This window comes from Salvelinus alpinus, chromosome 20, assembly GCF_045679555.1.
Source record: "Salvelinus alpinus chromosome 20, SLU_Salpinus.1, whole genome shotgun sequence".
NCBI lineage: Eukaryota > Metazoa > Chordata > Actinopteri > Salmoniformes > Salmonidae > Salvelinus > Salvelinus alpinus.
In genome coordinates, this window is record NC_092105.1 from 46,097,809 (window position 1) to 46,124,928 (window position 27,120).

The following is a 27,120-nucleotide window of genomic DNA, read 5'->3' on the forward strand; positions in this document are numbered from 1 at the left end:
TTCGACCTCATGGCTTAGTATTTGTTCTGACATGCACTGTCAACTGTGGGATCTTTATATAGACAGCTGTGTGCCTTTCCAAATCATGTCCAATCAATTGAATTTACCACAGGTGGACTCCAATCAAGTTGTATCAACATCTCAAGGATGATCAATGGACACAGGATGCACCTGAGCTCAATTTCGAGTCTCATAGCACAGGGTCTGAATACTTATGTAAATAAGCTATTTCTGTATTTATTTTTAATACATTTGGAAACATTTCTCAAAACCTGTTTCCACTTTGTCATTATCGGGTATTGTGTGTAGATAGATGAGGCCACATTTTTATTGAATCCATTTTAGAATAAGGCTGTAACGTAGCAAAATTTGGAAAAATGTAATACTTAACAGATGCACTGTTCTTGCAATATTTTCGAAATTTTCACCTGGAAAATGACATTGTGGGTCATCAAACCTGTGCTTTATGACCTTGCCTAGTGTACTGTACTATTTCCTCAATGATTGAAGGCAGTCGAGATCAGGTGGGACCATTCTAGCCAATGAGAGGGCATATACAGGTGTGAACCACAGGTACAACTCCATAGAACAAAAATATGAATGCAACATGGAACAATTTCAAAGAGTTTACTGAGTTACAGTTCATATAAGGAAATCAGTCAATTGAAATACATTCATTAGGCCCTAATCCATGGATTGCACATGACTGGGAATAAAGATATGTACAGTTGAAGTTGGAAGTTTACATACACTTTGGTTGGAGTTATTAAAACTCGTTTTTCAACCACTCCACAAATTTCTTGTTAACAAACTATAGTTTTGGCAAGTCGGTTAGGACATCTACTTTGTGCATGACACAAGTCATTTTACCAACAATTGTTTACAGACAGATTCTTTCACTTACAATTCACTATATCACAATTCCAGTGGGTCAGAAGTTTACATACACTAAGGTGACTGACTGTGCCTTTAAACAGCTTGGAAAATTCCAGAAAATGACGTCATGGCTTTAGAAGCTTCTGACAGGCTAATTGACATCATTTGAGTCAATTGGAGGTGTACCTGTGGATGTATTTCAAGGCCTACCTTCAAACACAGTGCCTCTTTGCTTGACATCATGGGAAAATCAAAAGAAGTCAGCCAAGATCACAGAAAAAGATTTGTAGACCTACACACGTCTGGTTCATCCTTGGGAGCAATTTCCAAACGCCTGAAGGTACCACGTTCATATGTACAAACAATAGTACGCAAGTATAAACACCATGGGACCACGCAGCCGTCATACCGCTCAGGAAGGTGTGAAAAGTGCAAATCAATCCAAGAACAATAGCAAAGGACCTTGTGAAGATGCTGGAGGAAACAGGTACAAAAGTATCCATATCCACAGTAAAACAAGTCCTATATCGACATAACCTGAAAGGCCGCTGCGAAAGGAAGAAGCCACTGCTCCGAAACCGCCATAAAAAGCCAGACTACGGTTTGCAACTGCACATGGGGACAAAGATCGTACTTTTTGGAGAATTGTCCTCTGGTCTGATGCAACAAAAATAGAACTGTTTGGCCATAATGACCATCGGCAATGACCAGAAAAAGGGGGAGGCTTGCAAGCCGAAGAACACCATCCCAAACATGAAACACGGGGGTGGCAGCATCATGTTGTGGGGTGCTTTGCTGCAGGAGGGACTGGTGCACTTCACAAAATAGATGGCACCATGAGGGAGGACAATTATGTGGATATATTGAAGCAACATCTCAAGACATCAGTCAGGAAGTTAAAGCTTGGTCGCAAATGGGTCTTCCAAATGGACAATAACCACAAGCATACTTCCAAAGTTGTGGCAAAATGGCCTAAGGACAACAAAGTAAAGGTATTGGAGTGGCCATCACAAAGCCCTGACCTCAATCCTATAGAAAATTTGTGGGCAGAACTGAAAAAACGTGTGTGAGCAAGGAGGCCTACAAACCTGACTCAGTTACACCAGCTCTGTCAGGAGGAATGGGCCAAAATTCACCCAACATATTGTGGGAAGCTTGTGGAAGGATACCCGAAACATTTGACCCAAGTCAAACAATTTAAAGGCAAATGCTACCAAATACTAATTGAGTGTATGTAAACTTCTGACCCACTGGGAATGTGATGAAAGATATAAAATCTGAAATAAATCATTCTCTCTACTATTATTCTGACATTTCACATTCTTAAAATAAAGTGGTGATCCTACCTGACCTAAGACAGGGCATTTTTACTAGGATTAAATGTCAGGAATTGTGAAAAACTGAGTTTGAATGTTTTAGGCTAAGGTGTATGTAAACTTCCAACTTCAACTGTATCTGCTGGTCACAGATACAGTAATAAAAAAAGTAGTGGCATGGATCAGAAAATCTGTCAGTATTTGGTGTGACCAACATTTGCCTCACACAGCATGACACATCTCCTTCACATAGAGTTGATTGTGGCCTGTGGAATGTTGTTCCACTCCTCTTCAATGGTGGTGTGAAGTTGCTGGATATTGGTGTGAACTGGAACATGCTGTCGGTCACGTCAATCCAGAGCATTCCAAACATGCTAAATGGGTGACATGTCTGTTGAGTAAGCATGCCATGGAAGAACTGGGACATTTTCAGCTTCCAGGAGTTGTGTACAGATCCTTGCGACATGGGGCTGTGCATTATCATGAAGAAACATGAGGTGATGGCAACGGAAGAATGCCACGACAATGGGCCTCGGGATCTCGTCACGGTATCTCTGTGCATTCAAATTGCCTTAGATAAAAAGGAATTGTGTTCTTTGTCCGTAGCTTATGCCTGCCCATACCATCACCCCACTGCAACCATGGGGCACTCTGTTCACAAAGTTGAGATCAGCAATCCGCTCGCCCACACAACGCCAAACATACACAACGCAATCTGCCCGGTACAGTTGAAACCTGTATTCATCTGTGAAGAGCACACTTCATGGATGGCCATCGAATGTGAGCATTTGCCCGAACTGCAGTCAGGTCAAGACCCTGTTGAGGATGGCATGCACGCAAATTAACTTTCCTGAGACCGTTTCTGCAGAAATTCTTCAATTGTGCAAACCCACAGTTTCATAAGCTGTCCGGGTGGCTTGTCTCAGACAATCCCGCAGATGAAGCAGCTGGATTTGGAGATCATGGGCTGGCATGGTTACACGTGGTCTGCGGTTGTGAGGCGGGTTGGACGTGCTACCAAATTCTCTAATACAATGTCGGAGGCGGCTTATGGTAGAGAAATGAACATTTCATTCTCTGGCAACAGGCCTGTTGGACGTTTCTGCAGTCAGCATCCCAATTGCACACTCTCCCAACTTGAGACATCTATGGCATTGTGTTGTGTGACAAAACTGCACAGTTTAGATTGGCCTTTTATTGTCCCCAGCACAAGGTGCACATGTGTAATGATCATGCTGTTTAATAAGCTTCTTGATATGCCACACCTGTCAGGTGGATGCTCAGGTCCAACTCCCATACTCAAAGGATTGGCCACGATCTGCTCTCCCTCTGTTCATCACATGACTGGTGATGCAATGCACTTGCACCTTGTTTCCATACTGCTGTTCTGTTTGTTGCTGCTTGGCTACCTGTAAAACTTTTTCATTTTTTACTGTTTATAACTATTTAATCGAACTCTGTATTTATTAAGTTTACCAACGTATTAGTTTTGTCCTCACAGAACTTTTTTAATTCAACTTTTTCACCCCGGACGCTTTATCTGCACATAGATCTGCAGGACCTCCTCCGGCCGAGAAAAGCTAAGTAACATTATGCCTTGTTATTGCAGTCGCTGTACTCATAATATACAGGAGAACTATCGCCTTATGGTAAGGATAGCCAAGGTGCAAGCTCGGCTTCAGACGTAATCGTTAGGCAAGAGCAATTTATGTGTAGGAAAGGATACAGCATCTGTGCCGCAAGTCCATACAGGTAGTAGTGTTAATCCCCCTGCCCAGTCCCCGCAATTTTCTCATGACTTCTGGAAAGTAATGCTGTCTGCATGCTCAACCGGTGTCGCTCATTCAGCCGATAAAAACTTTCAACCTGTTGTCCCCATTAAGTAACGAGTCGGAGTCAGAGCCCAAGCTTTCTCAGGACTCTCCTCACCCGTTACGGGGTCTGAGCCATCGAAGCCTCCCACCATTAGCTCTGACAAATTGAAAACCCTAGTCATTGGAAATTTCCTTACCTGCAATATTAGACTTAAAAAGAATCATCCAGCGATCCTACATAGTTTACCAGGGGGCAGGGCTACTGACATAAAGGCTAATCTGAAGATGGTACTAACTGAGGCTAAAACTGGCGAGTGTAGATGGTGTAGGGATATTGTCAGCACGTCAGCACCAATGATGTTAGAATGAAACAGTCAGAGGTCACCAAGAGCAACATAACTTCAGCGTGTAACTTAGCTAGAAAGATGAGTTGGTATCGAGAAATTGTCTCTGGCCCCCTCCCAGTTATGGGGAGTGATGAGCTCTATAGCAGACTCACACAACTCAATCGCCCGTTGAAAACTGTTTTCTGCCACTCCCAAAAGATAGAATTTTAAGATAACTGGCCCTCTTTCTAGGACTCCCGCACAAACAGGAACAAGGCTGGCCATCTGAGGAGTGACGGACTCCATCCAAGCTGAAGGGGTGCTCTCATCTTATCTATCAACATAGACAGGGCTCTAACTCCTCTTGCTCCACAATGAACGAGGGTGCAGGGCAGGCAGCAGGCTGTTAGCTAGCCTGCCAGCTTAGTGGAGAGTACCACTAGCTTTCCCCATTGAGACTGTGCCCATTTAAATTTTAAAAAACTATCGGCCTATATCGAATCTCCCATTCCTCTCAAACGTTTTAGAAAAAGCTGTTGCGCAGCAACTCACTACCTTTCTGAAGACAAATAATGTATAAGTAAAGCTCCAGACTTTACTGATATTGAGACCCCACTTGTGAAGGTGGTAAATTAACCTTTAATGGCGTCAGACCAAGCCTGTGTATCTGTCCTTGTGCTCCTAGAATTTAGTGCGGCTTTTGACACCATCGATAATCACATTATTTTGGAGAGATTGGAAACCCAAATTGGTCTACACGGACAAATTCTTGCCTGGTTTAAATCTTATCTGTCAGAAAGATATCAGTTTGTCTCTGTGGATGGTTAGTCCTCTGACAAATCAATGGTAAGTTTCGGTGTTCCTCAAGGTTCCATTTTAGGACCACTTTTGTTTTCACTATATATTCTACAGTACCTCTTGGTGATGTCATTCAGAAACACAATGTCAATTTTCACTGCTATGTGGACAACAAACAGCTGTACATTTTGATGAAACATGGTGAAGCCCCAAAATGTCCTACAGTGGAAGCCTGTGTTTCAGACATAAGGAAGTGGATGGCAGGAAATGTTTTACTTTTAAACTCGGACAAAACAGAGATACTAGTTCTTGGAACAAAGATATCCCAAGAAACAAAGATATCTGCTGTTTGATCTGACAATTAATCTTGATGGGTGCACAGTCATCTCAAATGAAACAGTGAAGGACTGATAAAGGAATTTATATGTTTAAAGTAATGACTAAAGAATACCCCTGACAAGGACCTCAGCGTTACTCTGGACCCTGATCTCTCTTTTAATGAACATATCAAGAATATTTAAAGCGCAGCTTTGTTCCATCTTCGTAAGATTGCAGAAATCTGAAACGTTTTGTCCAGAAATTATGCAGAAAGCTAATCCATGCTTTTGTCACTTCTAGATTAGACTACTACAATGCTCTACTCTACCCGGATAAAACACAAAATATACTTCAGTTAGTGCTAAATACGGCTACTAGAATCTTGACCAGAACAAAACAATTCAATCATATTACTCCAGTGCTAGCCTCTGGCTCCTGTTAAGGCTAGTTCTGATTTCAAGATTTTACTGCTAACCTACAAAGCATTATATGGACTTGCTCCTACCTATCTCTCCGATTTGGTCCTGCAATACATACCTACATGTACGGTATGGTCACAAGATGCAGGCCTCCTCATTGTCCCTAGAATTTCTAAGCAAACAGCTGGAGGCAGGGGTTTCTCCTATAGAGCTACATTTTTATGGAATAGTCTGCCTATCCATGTGAGAAACGCAGACTCGTTCTCAACCTTTTAGTGTTTACTGAAGATTAATCTCTTCAGTAGGTCCTATGATTAGGTGTAGTGTGGCCCAGGCGTGGAAGGTGAACGGCAAGGCACTGGAGTGACGAACCGCCCTTGCTGTCTCTGCCTGGCTGGCTCCTCTCTCTCCACTGGTATTCTCTGCCTCTGACCCTATTACAGGGGCTGAGCCACTGGCTTACTAGTGCTCTCCCCTGCTGTCCCAAGGAGGGGTACGTCAAGTTGTGCCAGGCTTTTTTCCCCACTATACTCGACTTTAGCGGGTTGAGTCACTGACATGATCTTCCTGTCCAGTTTTGTGCCCCTTCGGGCTAGTGCGGTGGGGGAGATCTGCGTGGGCTATACTCAAGGTAGTACGTTGGTGGTCTGTTGATATCCCTCTAGTTGTATGGGGGCTTTGCTTTGGCAACGTGGGTGGGGTTATGTCCTGCATGGTCGGCCTTGTCCGAGGGGTATCATCAGACAGAGCCACATTGTCCCCCGACCCCTCCTGTCTCAGACAATTGCAGCATAGATACTGGAGACTATGTGACGGGGGGCTAGGGTCAGTCCACCCTATCTGGTGTAATTATCCTGTCTTATCTGGTGTCATGTGTGATCTTAGGTATGCTCCCTCTAATTTTCCGCTCTCTCTCCCCTCCCTGAGGGCATGAGCCCTGGGACCTTGCGTCAGGACTACCTGGCCTGACAACTCCTGGCTGTCTCCATCCCGTCCACCTAGTCGTGCTGCTGATCCAGTTTCTGCTATTTTTCCTGTGGCTATGGAACCTTGACCTGCTCATCGGACGTGCTACCTTGTCGCACTGCTGCGCCAGTTTTAACTGTTCTGCCTGTGGCTATGGAACTCTGACCTGTTCACCGGACGTGCTACCTTGTCCCAGACCAGGAGAAATGCTCACAAAAGCTGAGAGAAATAAGCTTTTTGTGCGTATGGAACATTTCTGGGATCTTTTATTTCAGCTCATTGAACTGGGACCAACACTTTACATGTTGTGTTTATATTTTTGTTCAGTGTAATCTCAAAGTTTTCCGGAATGCCATGTGCATCCATTTATATCATTACATTTGTAACAGCCTAAATATTTCAAAACTTCTATTTGATCAAATAAGTCTCACGTAATTCAACACTCTCTCATAGACCTCCAAACAAAAAAGGGCTTATCTCACACAGACTGAATTTTGGGCAGAGTAAATCCTCTCGCTTCGCCTCTTCGTCTCTGGCGTTATGGACCGACTGTCCGGTTGGGAGATGTTTCTTTTTTGTTTCCACTTCTACCTTCAACTTGCTACAAATTCTTTATGAATATTAACCTTTTCTCTCTCTCTTCCTCCCTCTTTCTATCTCTCTCTCTCTCTCTGAAGGATGTGCCGGATTTTGGGCCAGACAGGAACTGGAAAGGTATCGCCATCTCTCTGCTGGTCATCGTGGTCATACTGTCACTCATTGGACTGGCCATCGCTCTTCTTTCCAAAAGTAAATATTTTATTTTACATATAATCTCATAACCTGATTCAAATCATTTCAAAAGAAGACCTTGGTTTTAACTTTTCACCATTCTCAATAAATGCATGTTTTCTAAAACAGAATTTAGTCTTACAATTTAAAATGAACACCTTTGATTTAATCCCTATTGAAATGAATGAGATCTACAGTAAGTTAAAAGTTCAACACTCCATTGTCTTTCTATTAAGCAAATGGAGGTTATTTAATTGTGAGGGAATACTCTGGGATGATGACCATTTTCAGAGACAATGGGCGCATTCGAGCGGATAACTTTTGTCAAGACTTTGACCAACGTTGGTCACCGCTTTTCAAAGTGTGTTGCATTTTGGGTGTAAAAAAAAATCAGACTTGTTAACTGCATGACCTTTACCACAACCATGTGATCAAAGGTCATGAACTTTCAACTGCAGTCGATTTATAATTTCGGCAGTTGCTCCTCACAAACTGCAACCTGAAGTCGGAACCAAAGCATTGTGGGAGACAACCTTATGTTTATTTTGGAAGTAAAGGGCACTACATGCTCATACAGTATATGGTTGATGTCACAACCTATCACTGGTTATTATCAATGCATGTTTTAGGTGGATGACTATTTAGAGCTTAAATACATATTTATCCGCACATCCTTACAATCTAATTACATAGTCCTCCTACATGTGATCTACATTTCTAACAACATAAATGAAATATCCCACTTGTGACAATATAGCTAATGTATTTATCTAAATGTTACTGTAATGTTGTGTCCCATGCCTCCAATTTGTCTTGTCTGTGTTATTGTTGTCACCAAACAAATTAAAATGTCTTAATTGTCTATTAAGTGTGAATAAAATGGAATACATATTGTAGGCTATACAGTACATGGGTTATTGTAGGGGAATTCTACACTGGCAATTTTATAGGTTTAATCTGTGCCTGGGAAACCGGCCCTTAAAGAGCAAGTACCCCAAACACCAGTCGTGGGGTTAATACCAACAGCATTTGACTCCTTGGCATATTGCTTGGCATATACAGCAACTTATTTGAGCTGATGTACATGTATACGCTAATACTTTTCATATTGTTTACCCAGTAATTTATGTGAACTGATTTACATGTACAGTATAGTCTAATCATTTTCTGTACAGTGAGTGTTTTGTCCTTCATGTGATTGAATCAAATGTTGTTTATTTCGGAACCCAGTGTTAGTGCTGTTCTTAACACACCACATTTGGCTGCATTGGACCGTCTCCTGGAGCTAACGTTAGCAGGCTAGCATAAATGACAAAGGGGATAATCCAGGGTGCGCTATGAGATTGGGCTCCTCTGCAGTAGCTATGGATGATACTACTTTGGACCAATAACTTGTATTAACACATCCAACCAATGAGAACCGGAGGACTACTGCGTCTTACTCTAAGACCATTCCAATGTATTCTTCCTCTGCCCTCTCGTCCAGACCTGCGGCTCTCGAACCGTTTTACAGCTCTGAGCCCTCGGGCTTCGCCGGGACCCGCTGATGTCCAACAGGCTCGCAGCGACCCTCTCCTTGTCCATAGTTAGGGATGTGGTGGTCCCGGAAGCAAGACAAACTGCTTCCCTGGATTCCGTGTTTGTGACATAGATCACCAGGTCCCTATTGTGATGCAGAAGCATCTGAATGCTCACACAGTAGTCATTCATGATGGTACAAACAATATAAATCTTCATAAATTGTAGCAATTAAAAAATGTATTCAAAGGTTTCATAGACAGGCTAAAGGAGACAGACAATCGGGTTCTCATTTCCGGGCCTGGACCAACAATAGGTCACGGAATGGAACACTTTAGTTGTCTCATCTGGCTACACTACTGGCTTAAATCCTATGGTTCCTCTATCAATTTGAAGTTCATTGACAATTTAGACAATTTTTGGGAGAGGCCCCAGTTCCAAAATAATAATAATTCATATGAATATTTTTTTATCCAGTCGGACAAACCGCCTACCCGACCGCTCTGACGGTCCTAAAGCACACCGCTGCCTCATTTTGTATCACATTGCAAAAATGCAATTTCAGAATGTGGGGGAGGACATGTCCCCAGTCAAAGTCACGTCCTTGGATCTGGCCATAAGCCAAAATATAATTGTATCTGTTGCAGGGATTTATATTATTGACACCTTTTACTTCACTACATTCCAAAAGAAAATTATGGACTTTTTACGCCTTACACCCAAAAGTACTCGTTACATTTTGAATGCTTAGAAGGACAGAAATGGTCAAATTCAGGCACTTATCAAGAAAATATCCCTGGTCATCTCTACTAGTTATCCCTAAATATTTCTAAAACTTAAAGCATTGTATTTGGAACAACTAAAAGCATTGTATTTGGAACAAAACACTCACTAAACCCTAAACCTCAACTAAATCTTGTAATAAATCATGTGGAAATTGAGCAAGTTGAGATGACTAAACTGCCTGGAGTAACCCTAGATTGTAAACTGTCATGGTCAAAACTTATTGATGCAGTAGTTGCTAAGCTGGGGAGAAGTCTGTCTATAATTAAGTGATGCTCTGCCTTCTTAACAACACAATCAAGAAGGCAGCCCTAGTTTTGTGTGGTCAGGTGCCACAAAAAAGGACTTAGGAAAATTGCAATTGGCTCAGAACAGGGCAGCACGGCTGGCCCTTGGATGTACACAGAGAACTAATATTAATAATATGCATGTCAATCTATCCTGGCTGAAAGTGGAGGAGAGATTGACTTCATCACTACTTTTATTTATGAGAGGTATTGACATGTTGAATGCACCGAGCTGTCTGTCTAAACTATTGGCACACAGCTCGGACACCCATGCATACCCCACAAGACATGCCACAAGAGGTCTCTTCACAGTCCCCAAGTCCACAACAGACTATGGGAGGCACACAGTACTACATAGAGCCATGACTACATGGAACTCCATTCCACATCAAGTAACTGACGCAAGCAGTAAAATTAGATTTAAAAAACAGAAAAATAAAACATCTTATGGAACAGCGGGGACTGTGAAGCAACACAAACATTGGCACAGACACACACACGCACATGCACACACACACACACACACACACACACACACACACACACACACACACACACACACACACACACACACACACACACACACACACACACACACACACACACACACGACAACATATGCACTATACATACACATGGATTTAGTACTGTAGATATGTAGTAGTGGTGGAGTAGGGGCCTGAGGGCAGACAGTGTGTTGTGAAATCTGTGAATGTATTGTAATGTTTTAAAATTGTATAAACTGCCTTAATTTTGCTGGACCCAAATCAAATTTTATTTGGCACATACACATGGTTAGCAGATGTTAACTTCTCTGCGCTACGGATCCCTTTTACGGGATCCCTTTCCTAAACAACCGCTAGAATTGCAGGGCGCCAAATGCATAAATATTACTAAAGATATTTATAATCATGCAATCACAAGTGAAATATACCAAAACACAGCTTAGCTTGTTGTTAATCCACCTATCATGTCAGATTTTGAAAATATATTTTACAGGGAAAGAAATCCAAGCTTTTGTGAGTGTAGCTTTCAATGCTACAACAGCTAGCCCCAAATTAGCATGGTCAGAAAAGCAATAAAATGAATCGCTTACCTTAGATAATCTTCGGATGTTTGCACTCACGAGACTCCCAGTTACACAATAAATGTTATTCGATAAATATTACTTTTATCACAAAAAAACGCCATTTGGGTTGCGCGTTATTTTGAGAAAACCAAAGCTGTGTTCCGTTCGACAAATTCCAAAAAGTATCCGTAATGGTCGTAGAAACATGTCAAATGTTTTTTATAATCAATCCTCAGGTTGTTTTTAAAAAACATAATCGATAATATTTCAACCGGACCATAACCTATTCATTAAGAGACAAAAGGAAAATGGGGTGCCCCTCTCTCGCGCGCAGAAATATTCAGAGGACACCTGACTACTTTTGAAAAAACTCGCTAATTTTTCAAAATAAAAGCCTGAAACTATGTCTAAAGCCTGGGCACAGCCTGGGGAAGCCATTGGAAAATGAATCTGGTTGATACCCCTTTAAATGGAGGTTAGACGTGCCAGGAAACACAGATTTGATTTTTTTTTATCACTTCCGGGTTACATTTTCTCAGGTTTTCGCTTGCAGAATAAGTATTGTTATACTCACAGACAATATTTTGACAGTTTTGGAAACTTTGGAGTGTTTTCTATCCTAATCTGTAAGTTATATGCATATTCTACGATCTGGGCCAGAGAAAATGTCCGTTTACATTGGGCACGTTATTTAAAAATATATATATATTCTGACCCCTTGCGCTAAGAAGTTAATGCGAGTGTAGCGAAATGCTTGTGCTTCTAGTTCCGACAATGCAGTAATAACCAACGAGTAATCTAACCTAACAATTTCACAACAGCTACCTTATACACACAAGTGTAAAGGGATGAAGAATATGTACATAAAGATATATGAATGAGTGATGGTACAGAACGGCATAGGCAAGATGCAGTAGATGGTATCGAGTACAGTATATACAAATGAGATGAGTAATGTAGGGTATGTAAACATTATATTAAGTGGCATTGTTTAAAGTGGCTAGTGATACATGTATTACATAAAGATGGCAAGATGCAGTAGATGGTATAGAGTACAGTATATACATATGAGATGAATAATGTAGGGTATGTAAACATTATATTAGGTGGCATTGTTTAAAGTGGCTAGTGATACATTTTTTACATGTATGGCAGCAGCCACTCAATGTTAGTGGTGGCTGTTTAACAGTCTGATGGCCTTGAGATAGAAGCTGTTTTTCAGTCTCTCGGTCCCTGCTTCGATGCACCTGTACTGACCTCGCCTTCTGGATGATAGCGGGGTGAACAGCAGTGGCTCGGGTGGTTGTTGTCCTTGATGAACTTTATAGCCTTCCTGTGACATCGGGTGGTGTAGGTGTTCTGGAGGGCAGGTAGTTTGCCCCCGGTGATGCGTTGCGCAGACCTCACTACCCTCTGGAGAGCCTTACGGTTGTGGGCGGAGCAGTTGCCGTACCAGGCGGTGATACAGCCCGACAGGATGCTCTCGATTGTGCATCTGTAAAAGTTTGTGAGTGCTTTTGGTGACAAGCCAAATTTCTTCAGCCTCCTGAAGTTTAAGAGGCGCTGCTGCGCCTTCTTCACCACGCTGTCTGTGTGGGTGGACCAATTCAGTTTGGTCGTGATGTGTACGCCGAGGAACTTAAAACTTTCTACCCTCTCTCCTACTGTCCCGTCGATGTGGATAGGGGGGTGCTCCCTCTGCTGTTTTCTGAAGTCCACGATCATCTCCTTTGTTTTATTGACGTTGAGTGTGAGGTTATTTTCCTGACACCACACTCCGAGGGCCCTCACCTCCTCCCTGTAGGCTGTCTCGTCGTTGTTGGTAATCAAGCCTACCACTGTAGTGTCGTCTGCAAACTTGATGATCGAGTTGGAGGCGTGCATGGCCACACAGTCGTGGGTGAACAGGGAGTACAGGAGAGGGCTTAGAACGCACCCTTGTGGGGCCCCAGTGTTGAGGATCAGCAGGGTGGAGATGTTGTTACTTACCCTCACCACCTGGGTGTGGCCCGTCAGGAAGTCCAGTACACCGGGCGGGGTCGAGACCCAGGGTCTCGAGCTTGATGACGAGTTTGGAGGGTACTATGGTGTTAAATGCTGAGCTGTAGTCGATGAACAGCATTCTCACATAGGTATTCCTCTTGTACAGATGGGTTAGGGCAGTGTGCAGTGTGGTTGCGATTGCGTCGTCTGTGGACCTATTGGGGCGGTAAGCAAATTGGAGTGAGTCTAGGGTGTCAGGTAGGGTGGAGGTGATATGGTCCTTGACTAGTCTCTCAAAGCACTTCATGATGACGGAAATGAGTGCTACGGGGCGGTAGTCGTTTAGCTCAGTTACCTTAGCTTTCTTGGGAACAGGAACAATGGTGGCCCTCTTGAAGCATGTGGGAACAGCAGACTGGGATAAGGATTGATTGAATATGTCAGTAAACACACCAGCCAGCTGGTCTGCGCATGCTCTGAGGACGTGGCTGGGGATGCTGTCTGGGCCTGCAGCCTTGCGAGGGTTAAGACGTTTAAATGTTTTACTCACGTCGGCTGCAGTGAAGGAGAGTCCGCAGGTTTTGGTAGCGGGCCGTGTCAGTGGCACTGTATTGTCCTCAAAGCGAGCAAAGAAGTTGTTTAGTCTGTCTGGGAGCAAGACATCCTGGTCCGCGACGGGGCTGGTTTTCTTTTTGTAATCCGTGATTGACTGTAGACCCTGCCACATACCTCTTGTGTCTGAGCCGTTGAATTGCGACTCTACTTTGTCTCTATACTGACGCTTAGCTTGTTTGATTGCCTTGCGGAGGGAATAGCTACACTGTTTGTATTCGGTCATGTTTCCGGTCACCTTGCCCTGGTTGAAAGCAGTCGTTCGCGCTTTCAGTTTCGCGCGAATGCTGCCATCAATCCACGGTTTCTGGCGGGGAATGTTTTAATAGTTGCTGTGGGTACGACATCGCCAATGCACTTGCGGGTTCGGGTTTGACGCAATGCGGAACATATCCCAATCCACGTGATCGAAGCAATCTTGAAGCGTGGTATCAGATTGGTCGGACCAGCGTTGAACAGACATGAGAGCGGGAGCTTCCCGTTTTAGTTTCTGTCTATAGGCTGGAAGCAACAAAATGGAGTCGTGGTCAGCTTTTCCGAAAGGAGGGCGGGGGAGGGCCTTATATGCATCGCGGAAGAAATAACAATGATCCAGGGTTTTACCAGCCCTGGTAGCACAATCAATATGCTGATAGAATTTAGGGAGTTTTGTTTTCAGATTAGCCTTGTTAAAATCCCCAGCTACAATGAATGCAGCCTCAGGATATGTGGTTTCCAGTTTACATAGAGTCAAATAAAGTTCGTTCAGGGCCATCGATGTGTCTGCTTGGGGGGGAATATATGCGGCTGTGATTATAATCGAAGAGAATTCTCTTGGTAGATAATGCGGTCAACATTTGATTGTGAGGAATTCTAAGTCAGGTGAACAGAAGGACTTGAGTTCCTGTATGTTGTTATGATCACACCACGTCTCGTTAATCATAAGGCATACCCCCCCGCCCCTCTTCTTACCAGAAATATGTTTGTTTCTGTCGGCGCGATGCGTGAAGAAACCAGCTGGCTGTACCGACTCCGATAGCGTGTCTCGAGTGAGCCATGTTTCCGTGAAGCAAAGAACGTTACAGTCTCTGATGTCTCTCTGGAATGCTACCCTTGCTCGGATTTCATCAACCTTGTTGTCAAGAGACTGGACATTGGCGAGTAGTATGCTGCGCGATGTGCCCGTCTCCGGGGCCTGACCAGAAGACAGCTTCGTCTACCCCTTTTACGGCGTCGTTGTATTGGTTCGCCGGCTGGGATCCGATCCATTGTCCCGGGTGGTGGGCAAAACACAGGATCCGCTTCGGGAAAGTCGTATTCCTGGTCGTAATGATGGTGAGTTGACATTGCTCTTATATCCAGTAGTTCCTCCCGACTGTATGTAATAAAACCTAAGATTACCTGGGGTACCAATGTAATAAATAACACGTAAAAAAACTAAATACTGCATAGTTTCCTAGGAACGCGAAGCGAGGCGGCCATCTCTGTCGGCGCCGGAAGTAGTATGGAAGACCAGGAAGAGTAGCTGCTGCTTTGGCAGCAGCTAATGGGGATCCATAATAAATACAAATACTACCTCTCGTCTGGCGGACTCATTAAACACAAATGCTCTGTTTCTGAATGATGTCTGAATGTTGGAGTGTGCCAAATTAAAAAATTACTAACAATTGTGCCATCTGGTTTGGAATTTGAAATTATTTATACTTTCACTTATACTTTTGATACTAAAGTACATTTTTACAATTTAATTTACTTTTGATACTTAAGTATATTTAAACCAAATACTTTGAGACTTTTACTCAAGTAGTATTTTACTGGGTGACTTTCACCTTTACTTGAGTCATTTTCTATTAAGGTATCTTTATTTTTACTCAGGTATGACAATTGGGTACTTTTTCCACCACTGGTTATTGGAGTTTTTACGTTTGTAGGATGGACAGATTTACAGTGACTAAATCAAGAGAAAAATAGAGCTAAAAAATCAAGAACATTTAATTGTGTCAGCTAGGCTGGATTCTGTGCAGGAATGAAGGCTAATGCACTACCTGATAGGCTCACTATCCCGTTGAACTATCCATGTTTCTTCTCGAATCCACAGGACACAAAACAATTATAGAGGTAAAATGGATATCGATTTTGAGACATGACATGTAGTATTTTCATATGTTAATGTACACTTTCATATTCATTCAAAATTCCTGTTCTCACATAAATGTCAACCGACTGAGTATATACCAAGCTTTTTATTTTCAAAGCCTTTAACATTTAATTCAGCTCATGTCATGCTAATTTAGCTTTTCGCAACCTGCGGAAACAACTTTGAAGATGGCAACCTCAAAAGTTATGATAAACCTGCACCGCTCTGCTCTGTCAACAGAGCTCGGTGCTCATTATTGGATGTATTGCGTTTCGAAATCCAACTTTTTTGATATAATGGTAAAGATACAGTATGTTAGAGTAAGACCCCACTGAACGATTCAGAACATGAATTATCGTATTTGCCTTGGTAAAATGTATTTTATAACATAAGGAAGTGAAATGGCATCACCAAAGCGCGTTTTCACCCACTCTGGGCAGAGTGGATGGACACACTACTGAATGGCTCTGAATTCACTGTCAGCATGCAGTCAAAGCTATAACCACTTTTGGAGCAAACTAGTGCTCTCAAATCATATCCTGATGTGTCAAAATGTACGTTTTAAGATTTTTTTTAATATTAAGTGGCTACCTAGCTAGCTAGCGATAGCAATGTTTGGTGGTCAGCTAATCAGCTGAGCTAGCAAGCAAGCAATGTACTACAATTATAATTCCGCTTTAGAAAAATCCTCCTGGTGCACTGTTCAATTATTTAGCAATTTAAACATTTGTTTTTTTTAAAAGAAAACTCTCCGTTTTTGCCACAGCCCTCACTGGCTTTCATGTGATTTAAATGTGAATGATGACAGTTTCTGTCCATTGGAACGCTGCGATTGATTGCCCAACATTCTGGGAATGGCCTTAGCTAACTGTCAATTGTGAGTAAAAGTGTTCTCTATGTCTATTTGAAGACTTTGTGTCATTTCTTCACAGATGATGGCGCGAAGTCTTTAGGCACCCAATTGACACTGGATGACCTCTTTCAACGAGAGTTCCAGGTGCATGACCCTGATGCTAAGTGGATCAATGGTATGTTTATGCAGTATATTCATAACTCTACATATCTAATGTCGCTCATATCTGTAATACCATTGTATCTGTCTCAAATGTATTTTGTTTCCATTTGCTATGAATGCTGAGCAGCCATTATTGAGACCTGTTGCTCCTCGAATTTAGTCTCCTCTATTGACTGAGCACATCATATCACATCACATCACATCGTGGTATCTGCGCTGGAGACGTGTGCCTCTAAATCAAGATTCGTAAACATCACCCGTCTGCTCTTTAGTTTCAACACAGAACATCACAAAGCCCAAAAGTAAACATCAAAAAGCTTTCGAGGAGAAATGGCACAGGCATCAAACGCTCTCAAAGAATTGTGTCCTTTGAAGATTTTTGTATGCGTTCTGAGCTGACAAAGTACATTTGTTTCTGCCAATTGTTTCTGGTGTGGTTTGTTCATCGGCATACCATTCAAAATCTGAATTAGAATTCCAATGGAAACGACATACTGTATATCTCTGAGGAACATTGTTCTGCCATTAGGATGAATTGCGCTGGCATATTCCGAAGCCTTTAAAGGTACCAAACTACCATCACTGCTGCTGTTTGTCTGATATTACATATTCATGCTGTTAAGGAATGTGCTAATGTAAATTTAATTCAGAGAGGCCGGAAATGGTTAATCTTCTCCACATGGGCATGAAATAGTTAACCTTACTGCAGCAGATAAGCAAACACATGAAATAATAATAAACTATATTACACAAATTTGAACATTATACTGAAACAAACTAATTTCAAGCCCTATCGGAGCCTTAAAAGCAAATACAAGCCTTGAAAGAGGATGCATGAGAAGGTAACATTGATACAATCACTGTTTAAATACCACCAGTGGAGTGTAAATTAATCATATCACCATATATCACCATCACCATTACTGTAATCTATGGGAATTCTTGCTCCGTTGGGAACCAGCATTCTTGCTTATAAATCGTTCCCTCCTCATACATTCACTACTCCGGAGCCAGAACGGTATGGGATGTACCATCTGCAACCATTAACAACTCAAGATCCGGGAAGATCAGAGAGGGATTTAATGCGTTAAGTTGATGCTTGCAAATCACTGCTGCTTTCACTTGTTTGTGTTTACAGTATGTGAAGCGAAGACTGTATTTTAGCACTGTCAGGCTGTGGCTAGTGTCAGAAGCGGTGTTGCAGATATGAAGGGGTCAGACCAATTTATAACACTCTCAAATCACTGTATCCTTTCATCCACATTATCTGAAGGAGAGTCTTTTCAAAATATCATGAATAAAGCATCACAAATAGCACCTTTCATGACAAGGCACTCCTCCCCTTCTTAGTCTCTCTGTCTAAGAGTTTGAGTTTGGCCTGTCTGTATAGGTGCTGTCAGCTTGTCACTTCACTCAGCGTCTCAGTCTTCTGACAGGCCAGGACATGCTTCTGTCTCCTTGCGGTCATGCTCTATTTTCCACACCTGAAAGATGGGGCCTCACTATTCATCCTTCAATTTCAAAGAGCGCTCCTCACAACTGCCTGAGTGCAAACCCCTGAAGTACTGGTAATCACTTCACGGACATTCTTAAAAGTCCAATGCAGCCGTTTCTATGTCAATATCAAATTATTTCTGAGTAACAATTATACCGTATAAAAAGTACAGTCATAGCGTATAAAAAATAAACACAGCACCTGTGATGGAAACAGGAAGTTTCGGCACAATTTTATAAAAGCCGACAGATAACTTGTTCGTTCGACATGGTGGGATCTTATTGTGTCAGTGAAATTGATTATTATTTCATATTTTACCTTTATTTAACTAGGCAAGTCAGTTAAGAACAAATTCTTATTTTCAATGACGGCCTAGGAACAGTGGGTTAACTGCCTTGTTCAGGGGCAGAATGACAGATTTTTACCTTGTCGGCTCGGGGTTCGATCTTGCAACCTTTCGTTACTAGTCCAACACTCTAACCACTAGGCTACCTGCCGTGAGAAATGGCAGTGGAAATGCCTTTATGCGCAAATATTGATATACTCATATCGAAGTAAACTTAGTCACATGACGATATGGTCTGTGTGGTCCGTCCATCACGAGCTGCAGATTAAATACATTATGACGAACTTCACAGGGTGGTGAAAGTGCACAGTGATCTTGATGCTCCTTTCCAGTACATATTGGTGGTCTTATTCTGATGACATGATGATCGATGCTTGACTGCCGTTTGAAAAATAAACATATTCTCGCTCTTATCCTTAATAATGTCATCATGTAGACTAGCCGACCCGCACAGCCGACCCGCACAGCCGACCTGCACTGTATCTGAGAGCTGTCGGCCAGAGCGCACATGCGAAGACGTTTGCTATTTAACACCACAGTTAATGTGTCTTAACTATCGGTAGAGTTAAAATACGATGGGAACACATTGAACTTTAGATTTTTATTTGGTACATCAAAACTTATGTGAAAAAGTAAAAGTTTGTGTGCACTACGTCATCACGCACTGATTTTTATCCGCAACAAGTCCGTTTGGTGGAAACACACCACTGGTGGGGATATTTTTTTTTTTTTAAATGTGGATTGTTGACTATTCACATTCAAATCTGTCACCAATTGGATTATTTTCAAATAATATTGTTAAAAAACCTTGCATTTTTCTTAATAAGCAAGAATTTTGCTAGGACTGTCTGGGAGTGGTCTGAGTAGGGAGGGGGAAACTGAAAAGTAGCTGTTTTTTGGCAGTGTTTGGAACTCTCTTTCTTATTGGTCTATTAACTCATTTACCGCCTGGTGATGTCACCAAACAGTCCAAAACTCCATCCCACCAAAACAGGCAACATTTCAGGCGGTCTTGTCAAACAGCTCTTACACTTAAAGGGCATTAATATTATTCACAATGTCACAGCATTATTCCAACCTCATAGTGTGGGAATTTCCTTTGTGACACAGTATAAAAAATACTTTGTCAAATTGCTTTCACATAAGGACACTATTCATAAAGTTCTGGATGAAACTTCTTTTGTCGACACACTGGCAGATGGCAAGTGGATGTGACGGTTGCCTTGAAGGTACATCACCGTTTCTGAGCAGAGCACGCAAAGCATAAGCACAAATCCGATCTGCCTCGGTGCTTTATCACAGACCTCCATAACATGTGGATTGTCTGACAAATTTGACAAAGTATTTTTTTTTATACTGCGTCACAAAGGAAAATACCAACAAACATTTTTTGGGGTGAAAAGTATCAGTAAAACATGTACAGAGGAAAATGGGGCATTGAACACATTGCATCGAAAGGGCACTCCATATGGTCTGCATACGATCTGTACAGCACAAAAGTTGCACAAATGCAATATATAAATACCAGCCAAACACAGGTTGATTCAAGACTACAAGCTAACAGTGTGTCACAATATTTACAGTTTGGTAGGCTACAGTTGATTCAGTATACTACTGCACAATGTCACTTACTGCAAACCAATTATGAATCACAATGACAGTTTTATACATTCTTATAAAGTACACTTAGAAGGAGTGTCATCTAAAAATCTAACTTAATAACATTCTGGTCCCTTCTCTTCTCTTTCTCCTATTGATCATAAGCCAACCATCCATCAATCTTTTATGTTTACTTGCCTGTCATTGTGCTTTAATGTATTCTGAGTCATCTCTGTTTTATAGCCCGCCGGCCCAAGGTTGACGCCTTAGAGCTCATTCAATGACATTTACTGTATATGAGATGAGGGCTTTGTAATGATATTGGTCTGTCAAAAGCATTAATGAAATCCTGGACTCCCCAGATTGTAAAATTGGCCAGAGATGAAAGATATTGGCCGAAACCCCCATCATATTTCTTCCTGTTGATGTGTAATAATACTAAGCTGAAGTTGTCACCGATACTCTCGAAGTGAGTTTGTGAGTGTTGAGTGTCTCAATTCTTCAGGGGGGACCTCTTCGTGCAGTTGTAATTTCTCACTGCAATGACAAGTCATATTTGGTGCTTCATACAAGGGATGTCTCACATGGGATGTCATTATACAGGATACCTGAGACAAAGTGGCTATGCTTAAAAAAACATATTTGGCACCATGCCCATAATTGTGTATGAGCACCGGAACTCTTAGCCAATCATTGTGACATCTCTAATTTACTGGCAGCGGGCCAAGTTGAATGAATGAAGTAACTCGATTGGATGTAGCAAACCATTGTTAAGCACCTCAAGGCAGTTCATGAGCAAGGTCCTCCAGTATAAAAACCTAAACAAACCCAGGCATTAACCATAAACCCTTGGTCTCAGCCTTGGCTTCACCTTTAACCCTTCACTTATTCACCTTGCAACCTATAACCCAGTGTCCTCTCTCTTTCTCTCTCTTCCCCCTTTCTCTCTCTCTTTTCCTCTCTCTCTCTGACAGATGAGGAGATCATTTTCAGGAGCTGGGACGGTGACGTGTTCAAAGCCAACACGCAGAGCAACGAGACACACCTCTTACTAAAAAACACCACTTTTGTGAGTACTTACCGTCTCAGTGCATACCAACTCCTCTTCCCAGAGAACTCACATTAGAGAGACATGCTCACCTTAAGGTGCCATTTGGCAAGTGGCTGCCTCCAGTGACACCTTGCCATCTTGTTTTATTTGCTAAATGTTGTAGACTGGAATTAGACAATGTTTTAAATAAGTTGGAGAAGATAATACTATGCCATTCTTGTGGCATTTGAATACATGTGTAGTTCATGCTAATCCAATAAATCATTATATTTCATGCTTCAAAACAAAGAATTTGAATGGACTGTAACTGCAGATGAACAGTCACAGTATCTGTCATTCTCTTTCCGCTCTTTTCTCTTTCTTTCCAGGCAACATTTAAGGCCTCCAAGTTTGCAGTTTCTCCAGATCTGAACTTTGTTCTTCTGGGCTATGACGTGAAACAGGTCAGTGATTTGAATGTGCCGTTTCTGAGGAGTATCTCAAAATGATACACATCTTTGTAGCCTGGTCCCAGATCTATTTGTGCTGTATAGCCAACTCGTTTGGTTGTCATGACGAACATTTGTTGATTTTGAAAATGTATAACACAATAATCTGAGGTACAGTAAAAACATTATTTTTTTTACAACATTAATGAGAATGACATTGGAGAATGAATGGTGTTGGGCCTGTGTGTCTCTGTGGTCTCCGGTTTCCTTAATGCATCCTTCAGTATTTCTCAGAAAGAGATGTTAGACACAACAAATGCACAGAGAATGAGAACAATAAAGACAGCGAGTGCCAGAAGAGACCTTTCTGTGAGATTGGTACCCTTGGCCTTGTCATTTGCGGTGGTCTCACTAGCTGTGTTTTGAGGCCTTCCTCTTGTTCGTATTCTGTGACGTTCTGGTAAAGAAAGCTAATTCGCTGGACTCGTAACTCTGTGGAAAGGTAACTGCATTAAAAGGTGGAGGTCTTGTCTTCTTCCTCATGTCCTACCTGTGTCTGCTCTTATTAGGTTCATAGTGACGTTGAAATGTTTTGTAAATACTACTAGTTCACTCCCTGCTGACATATTGTATGCTTCTGTAGGTCCAAACACACACTGTAACTCTTTACGTTATTCAGCTCTTTTTGAGTCTATATACACTGCTCAAAAAAATAAAGGGAACACTTAAACAACACAATGTAACTCCAAGTCAATCACACTTCTGTGAAATCAAACTGTCCACTTAGGAAGCAACACTGATTGACAATAAATTTCACATGCTGTTGTGCAAATGGAATAGACAAAAGGTGGAAATTATAGGCAATTAGCAAGACACCCCCAAAAAAGGAGTGATTCTGCAGGTGGTGACCACAGACCACTTCTCAGTTCCTATGCTTCCTGGCTGATGTTTTGGTCACTTTTGAATGCTGGCGGTGCTCTCACTCTAGTGGTAGCATGAGACGGAGTCTACAACCCACACAAGTGGCTCAGGTAGTGCAGCTCATCCAGGATGGCACATCAATGCGAACTGTGGCAAGAAGGTTTGCTGTGTCTGTCAGCGTAGTGTCCAGAGCATAGAGGCGCTACCAGGAGACAGGCCAGTACATCAGGAGACGTGGAGGAGGCCGTAGGAGGGCAACAACCCAGCAGCAGGACCGCTACCTCCGCCTTTGTGCAAGGAGGAGCACTACCAGAGCCCTGCAAAATGACTTCCAGCAGGCCACAAATGTGCATGTGTCAGCATATGGTCTCACAAGGGCTCTGAGGATCTCATCTCGGTACCTAATGGCAGTCAGCCTACCTCTGGCGAGCACATGGAGGGCTGTGCGGCCCCACAAAGAAATGCCACCCCACACCATGACTCACCCACCGCCAAACCGGTCATGCTGGAGGATGGTGCAGGCAGCAGAACGTTCTCCACGGCGTCTCCAGACTCTGTCACGTCTGTCACATGTGCTCATGTGCTCAGTGTGAACCTGCTCTCATCTGTGAAGAGCACAGGGCGCCAAAGGCGAATTTGCCAATATTGGTGTTCTCTGGCAAATGCCAAACGTCCTGCACGGTGTTGGGCTGTAAGCACAACCCCCACCTGTGGACGTCGGGCCCTCATACCACCCTCATGGAGTCTGTTTCTGACCGTTTGAGCAGACACATGCACATTTGTGGCCTGCTGGAGGTCATTTTGCACAGCTCTGGTAGTGCTCCTCCTTGCACAAAGGCGGAGGTAGCGGTCCTGCTGCTGGGTTGTTGCCCTCCTACGGCCTCCTCCATGTCTCCTGATGTACTGGCCTGTCTCCTGGTAGCGCCTCCATGCTCTGGACACTACGCTGACAGACACAGCAAACCTTCTTGCCACAGCTCGCATTGATGTGCCATCCTGGATGAGCTGCACTACCTGAGCCACTTGTGTGGGTTGTAGACTCATGCTCATGCTACCACTAGAGTGAGAGCACCGCCAGCATTCAAAAGTGACCAAAACATCAGCCAGGAAGCATAGGAACTGAGAAGTGGTCTGTGGTCACCACCTGCAGAATCACTCCTTTTTTGGGGGTGTCTTGCTAATTGCCTATAATTTCCACCTTTTGTCTATTCCATTTGCACAACAGCATGTGACATTTATTGTCAATCAGTGTTGCTTCCTAAGTGGACAGTTTGATTTCACAGAAGTGTGATTGACTTGGAGTTACATTGTGTTGTTTAAGTGTTCCCTTTATTTTTTTGAGCAGTGTAGATATGGGAAACACTGTATTTGGATAGTACCCCACTGATGCATCTCTGAATGCCAAGCACAACCCATCAACTAAAAATAACACAACCGTGCCACAATTATTAATATTTATCACGTGTCTGCTGCAACTTTGTTGGCATGCACCAACAAAACATCAGCGTTAGTGGATAGCTTGCTTGGTTCACTGGATGGTTAGTTCTGGCACTTGTGGGCCAATGGAATGCCCACTGAAGGTGCCTTTGGTCTCAGTCGAGTGTGTTTATTCTTTGTGGTGTGACTAGATAGTGGGAAAACATGTTTTTGCAATGTTTCTAACAGTTTGGAAAATAATGAGAGGTTGTGTAAATGTATTAGCGTATTTTTACATCAACCCATTCAAATTCAACCCTATAATTAACCTCGGGACAAAAGTTGTATCCGCATCAAAGCAATTTGTTGTAAACAATCCAAGACATTTTTTCCATCATTGTACAAAAATAACTGTTGTTCAAAGAGAACGCAATTATCGTTTAACGTAAGCCGATAGGCTACGGGCTCGACAGATATCGAATCAAAATTGTACTTGTTTGATGTGCAATTGAAATGTATTACTTGGATGAATAATTAGCAGCATGCAATGATAGGGAATACTTTGCAATACTTAGAGAAAGTACATATTTGCAGAAACCATCAGAAACCATTTCCCATTCTTGTGTTCAGTGATTTTCTCTTTCATAATAGTACTAATAGTACTTCGCTCCAGCGAAGGAAAAGATAGGTGGTATCCGGGGGAAACCTTCCTACTCAGACGACCACTTATCCATTCGTTTGGTTGCAAACAACAACAAAGAATTGGCTACGAAACGCTAGCAACACGGTTTTTGATCTTCTGAATGCAATCTGTTACTGGCTCTGTAATGACCTAACCCTAACTCAGCATCAAGGGTATTTCGCACAAACATAAATACACAGGTATTTTAATGGAATAACCAGCCGTACTTTGAGTTCCCGATATTTCACTTGAACTGTGTGTCATAGCCGACTACAGTCATAATGTCTCCAAACCTATCATTGAAAAACATTGGATACTCAATAAACAGTGACAGCTTCAAAACCAGTGCCATTCACAAATTTCATCAACTGAATGCCCTGATGGAATTGAATAGCTTGCTTGCAAAAAGCAACATCAAAACCTATTAAAAATATGAACTCTTATTCAGTCAGTATACATAGACACTCTAGCCTATGGCTCTCAAAGTGTGTCCATTAAAACACTACTTGGTTTCAGTGATCCACACAAATCTTTTCCTGCTGCCTATATAGCTCCTCTCTCACGTTAATTCTTCTGGAGCGCATTAAAGCCATTCCTTTTAGGCACTTTGGTGTGGAGCCAATTTTCATCCTGTTTAATAGCAGACCGGAGAACATGAGAGTGGCTCACAACAACAGTCATCTTGATTCAGATACCGGTTTGTATAATGCAGTCTGCATTCTCACAAGCCTTGTGGAATGATAGAACCAATCACCAGAAGATGGTTAGTAGGGTAGCTAAGAGCCGGTTCAAAATGCAGAGGAGGACAAAGATCTGATGAGGGTACAGTGCATTGGGAAAGTACTCAGACTCCTGGACATTTTCCACATTTTGTTACGTTACAGCCTTATTCTAAAATTGATTAAAATTGCTTTTTTCTTCATCAATCTACACACAATACCCCATAATGACAAAGCAACAACTGGTTTTTAGAAATCTTTTAATAAATATATATATATATATATATATATATATATATATATATATATATATATAAACGGAAATATCACACATACATAATTATTCACTTTTACTCAGTACTTTGTTGAAGCACCTTTTGCAGAGATTATAGCCTTGAGTCTCCATAGGTACACTACTAGCTTGGCACACCTGTATTTGGGAAGTTTCTCCCCTTCTTCTATGCAGATCCTCTGAAGCTCTGTCAGGTTGGATGGGGAGCGTCGCTGCACAGCTATTTTCAGGTCTCTCCAGAGATGTTAGATCGGGTTCAAGTCTGGGCTTTGGCTGGGCTACTCAAGGACATTCAGAGAGTTGTCCTGAAGCGACTCCTACGTTACCTTGGCTGTGTGCTTAAGGTTGTTGCACTGTTGGAAGGTGAACCTTTGCCTCAGTCTGAGGTCCTGAGCACTCTGGAGCAGGTCTTCATCAAGGATCTCTCTGTACTTTGCTCCGTTCATCTTTCCCTCGACCCGGACTAGTACCCCAGTCCTTGCCGCTGAAAAACATCCCCACAGCATGATGCTGCCACCACCACGTTTTACTGTAAAAATGGTGCCAGGTTTCCTCTAGACCTGATGCTTGGCATTCAGGCCAAAGAGTTCTTGGTCTTGGTTTCATCAGAGTGGCCTGTCATGTGCCTTTTACTGGGGAGTGCTTCCATCTGGCCACTCTACCATAAAGCCCTGATTGGTGGAGTGCTGCAGAGATGGTTGTCCTTCTGAAAGGTTATCCCATCTCCACAGAGGAACTCTGGAGCTCAGTAAGGGTGACCATCGGGTTTTTGGTCACCTCCCTGACTAAGGCCCTTCTCCCCAAATGATCAGGTTGTCTGGGCGGCCAGCTCTAGGAAGAGTGTTGGTGGTTCCAAACTTCTTCCATTTATGAATGATGGAGGCCACTGTGTTCTTGGGAACCATCAATGCTGCAGACATTTTTTGGTACCTTTCCACAGATCTTTGCCTCGAACCAATCCTGTCTCGGAGCTCTACGGACAATTCCTTCCATGCCATGGCTTGGTTTTTGCTCTGACATGCCTGTAAATAAGGAATTTCTGTTTTTTATATTTAATACATTTGCAAACATTTAAGAAAATCAGTTTTCACTTTGTCATTATGGGTTATTGTGTGTAGATTGATGAGGGGAAAAAAATATTTTATCAATTTTAGAATAAGGCTGTAACGTCACAAAATGTGGAA

The 27,120-nt window shown here is 42.4% G+C and overlaps 1 protein-coding gene across 1 annotated transcript in view; it reads left to right on the forward strand.

The window, feature by feature from the left end:
* Positions 1–27,120, forward strand: part of LOC139547003 (inactive dipeptidyl peptidase 10-like) — a 239,922-nt gene that overhangs the window by 161,805 nt on the left and 50,997 nt on the right. Inside the window, exons 2-5 of the mRNA XM_071356029.1 lie at positions 7,511–7,622; positions 16,905–17,000; positions 21,402–21,496; positions 21,847–21,921. Coding sequence (XP_071212130.1) covers positions 7,511–7,622; positions 16,905–17,000; positions 21,402–21,496; positions 21,847–21,921 — 378 coding nt within the window. The remainder of the gene's footprint in view (positions 1–7,510; positions 7,623–16,904; positions 17,001–21,401; positions 21,497–21,846; positions 21,922–27,120) is intronic.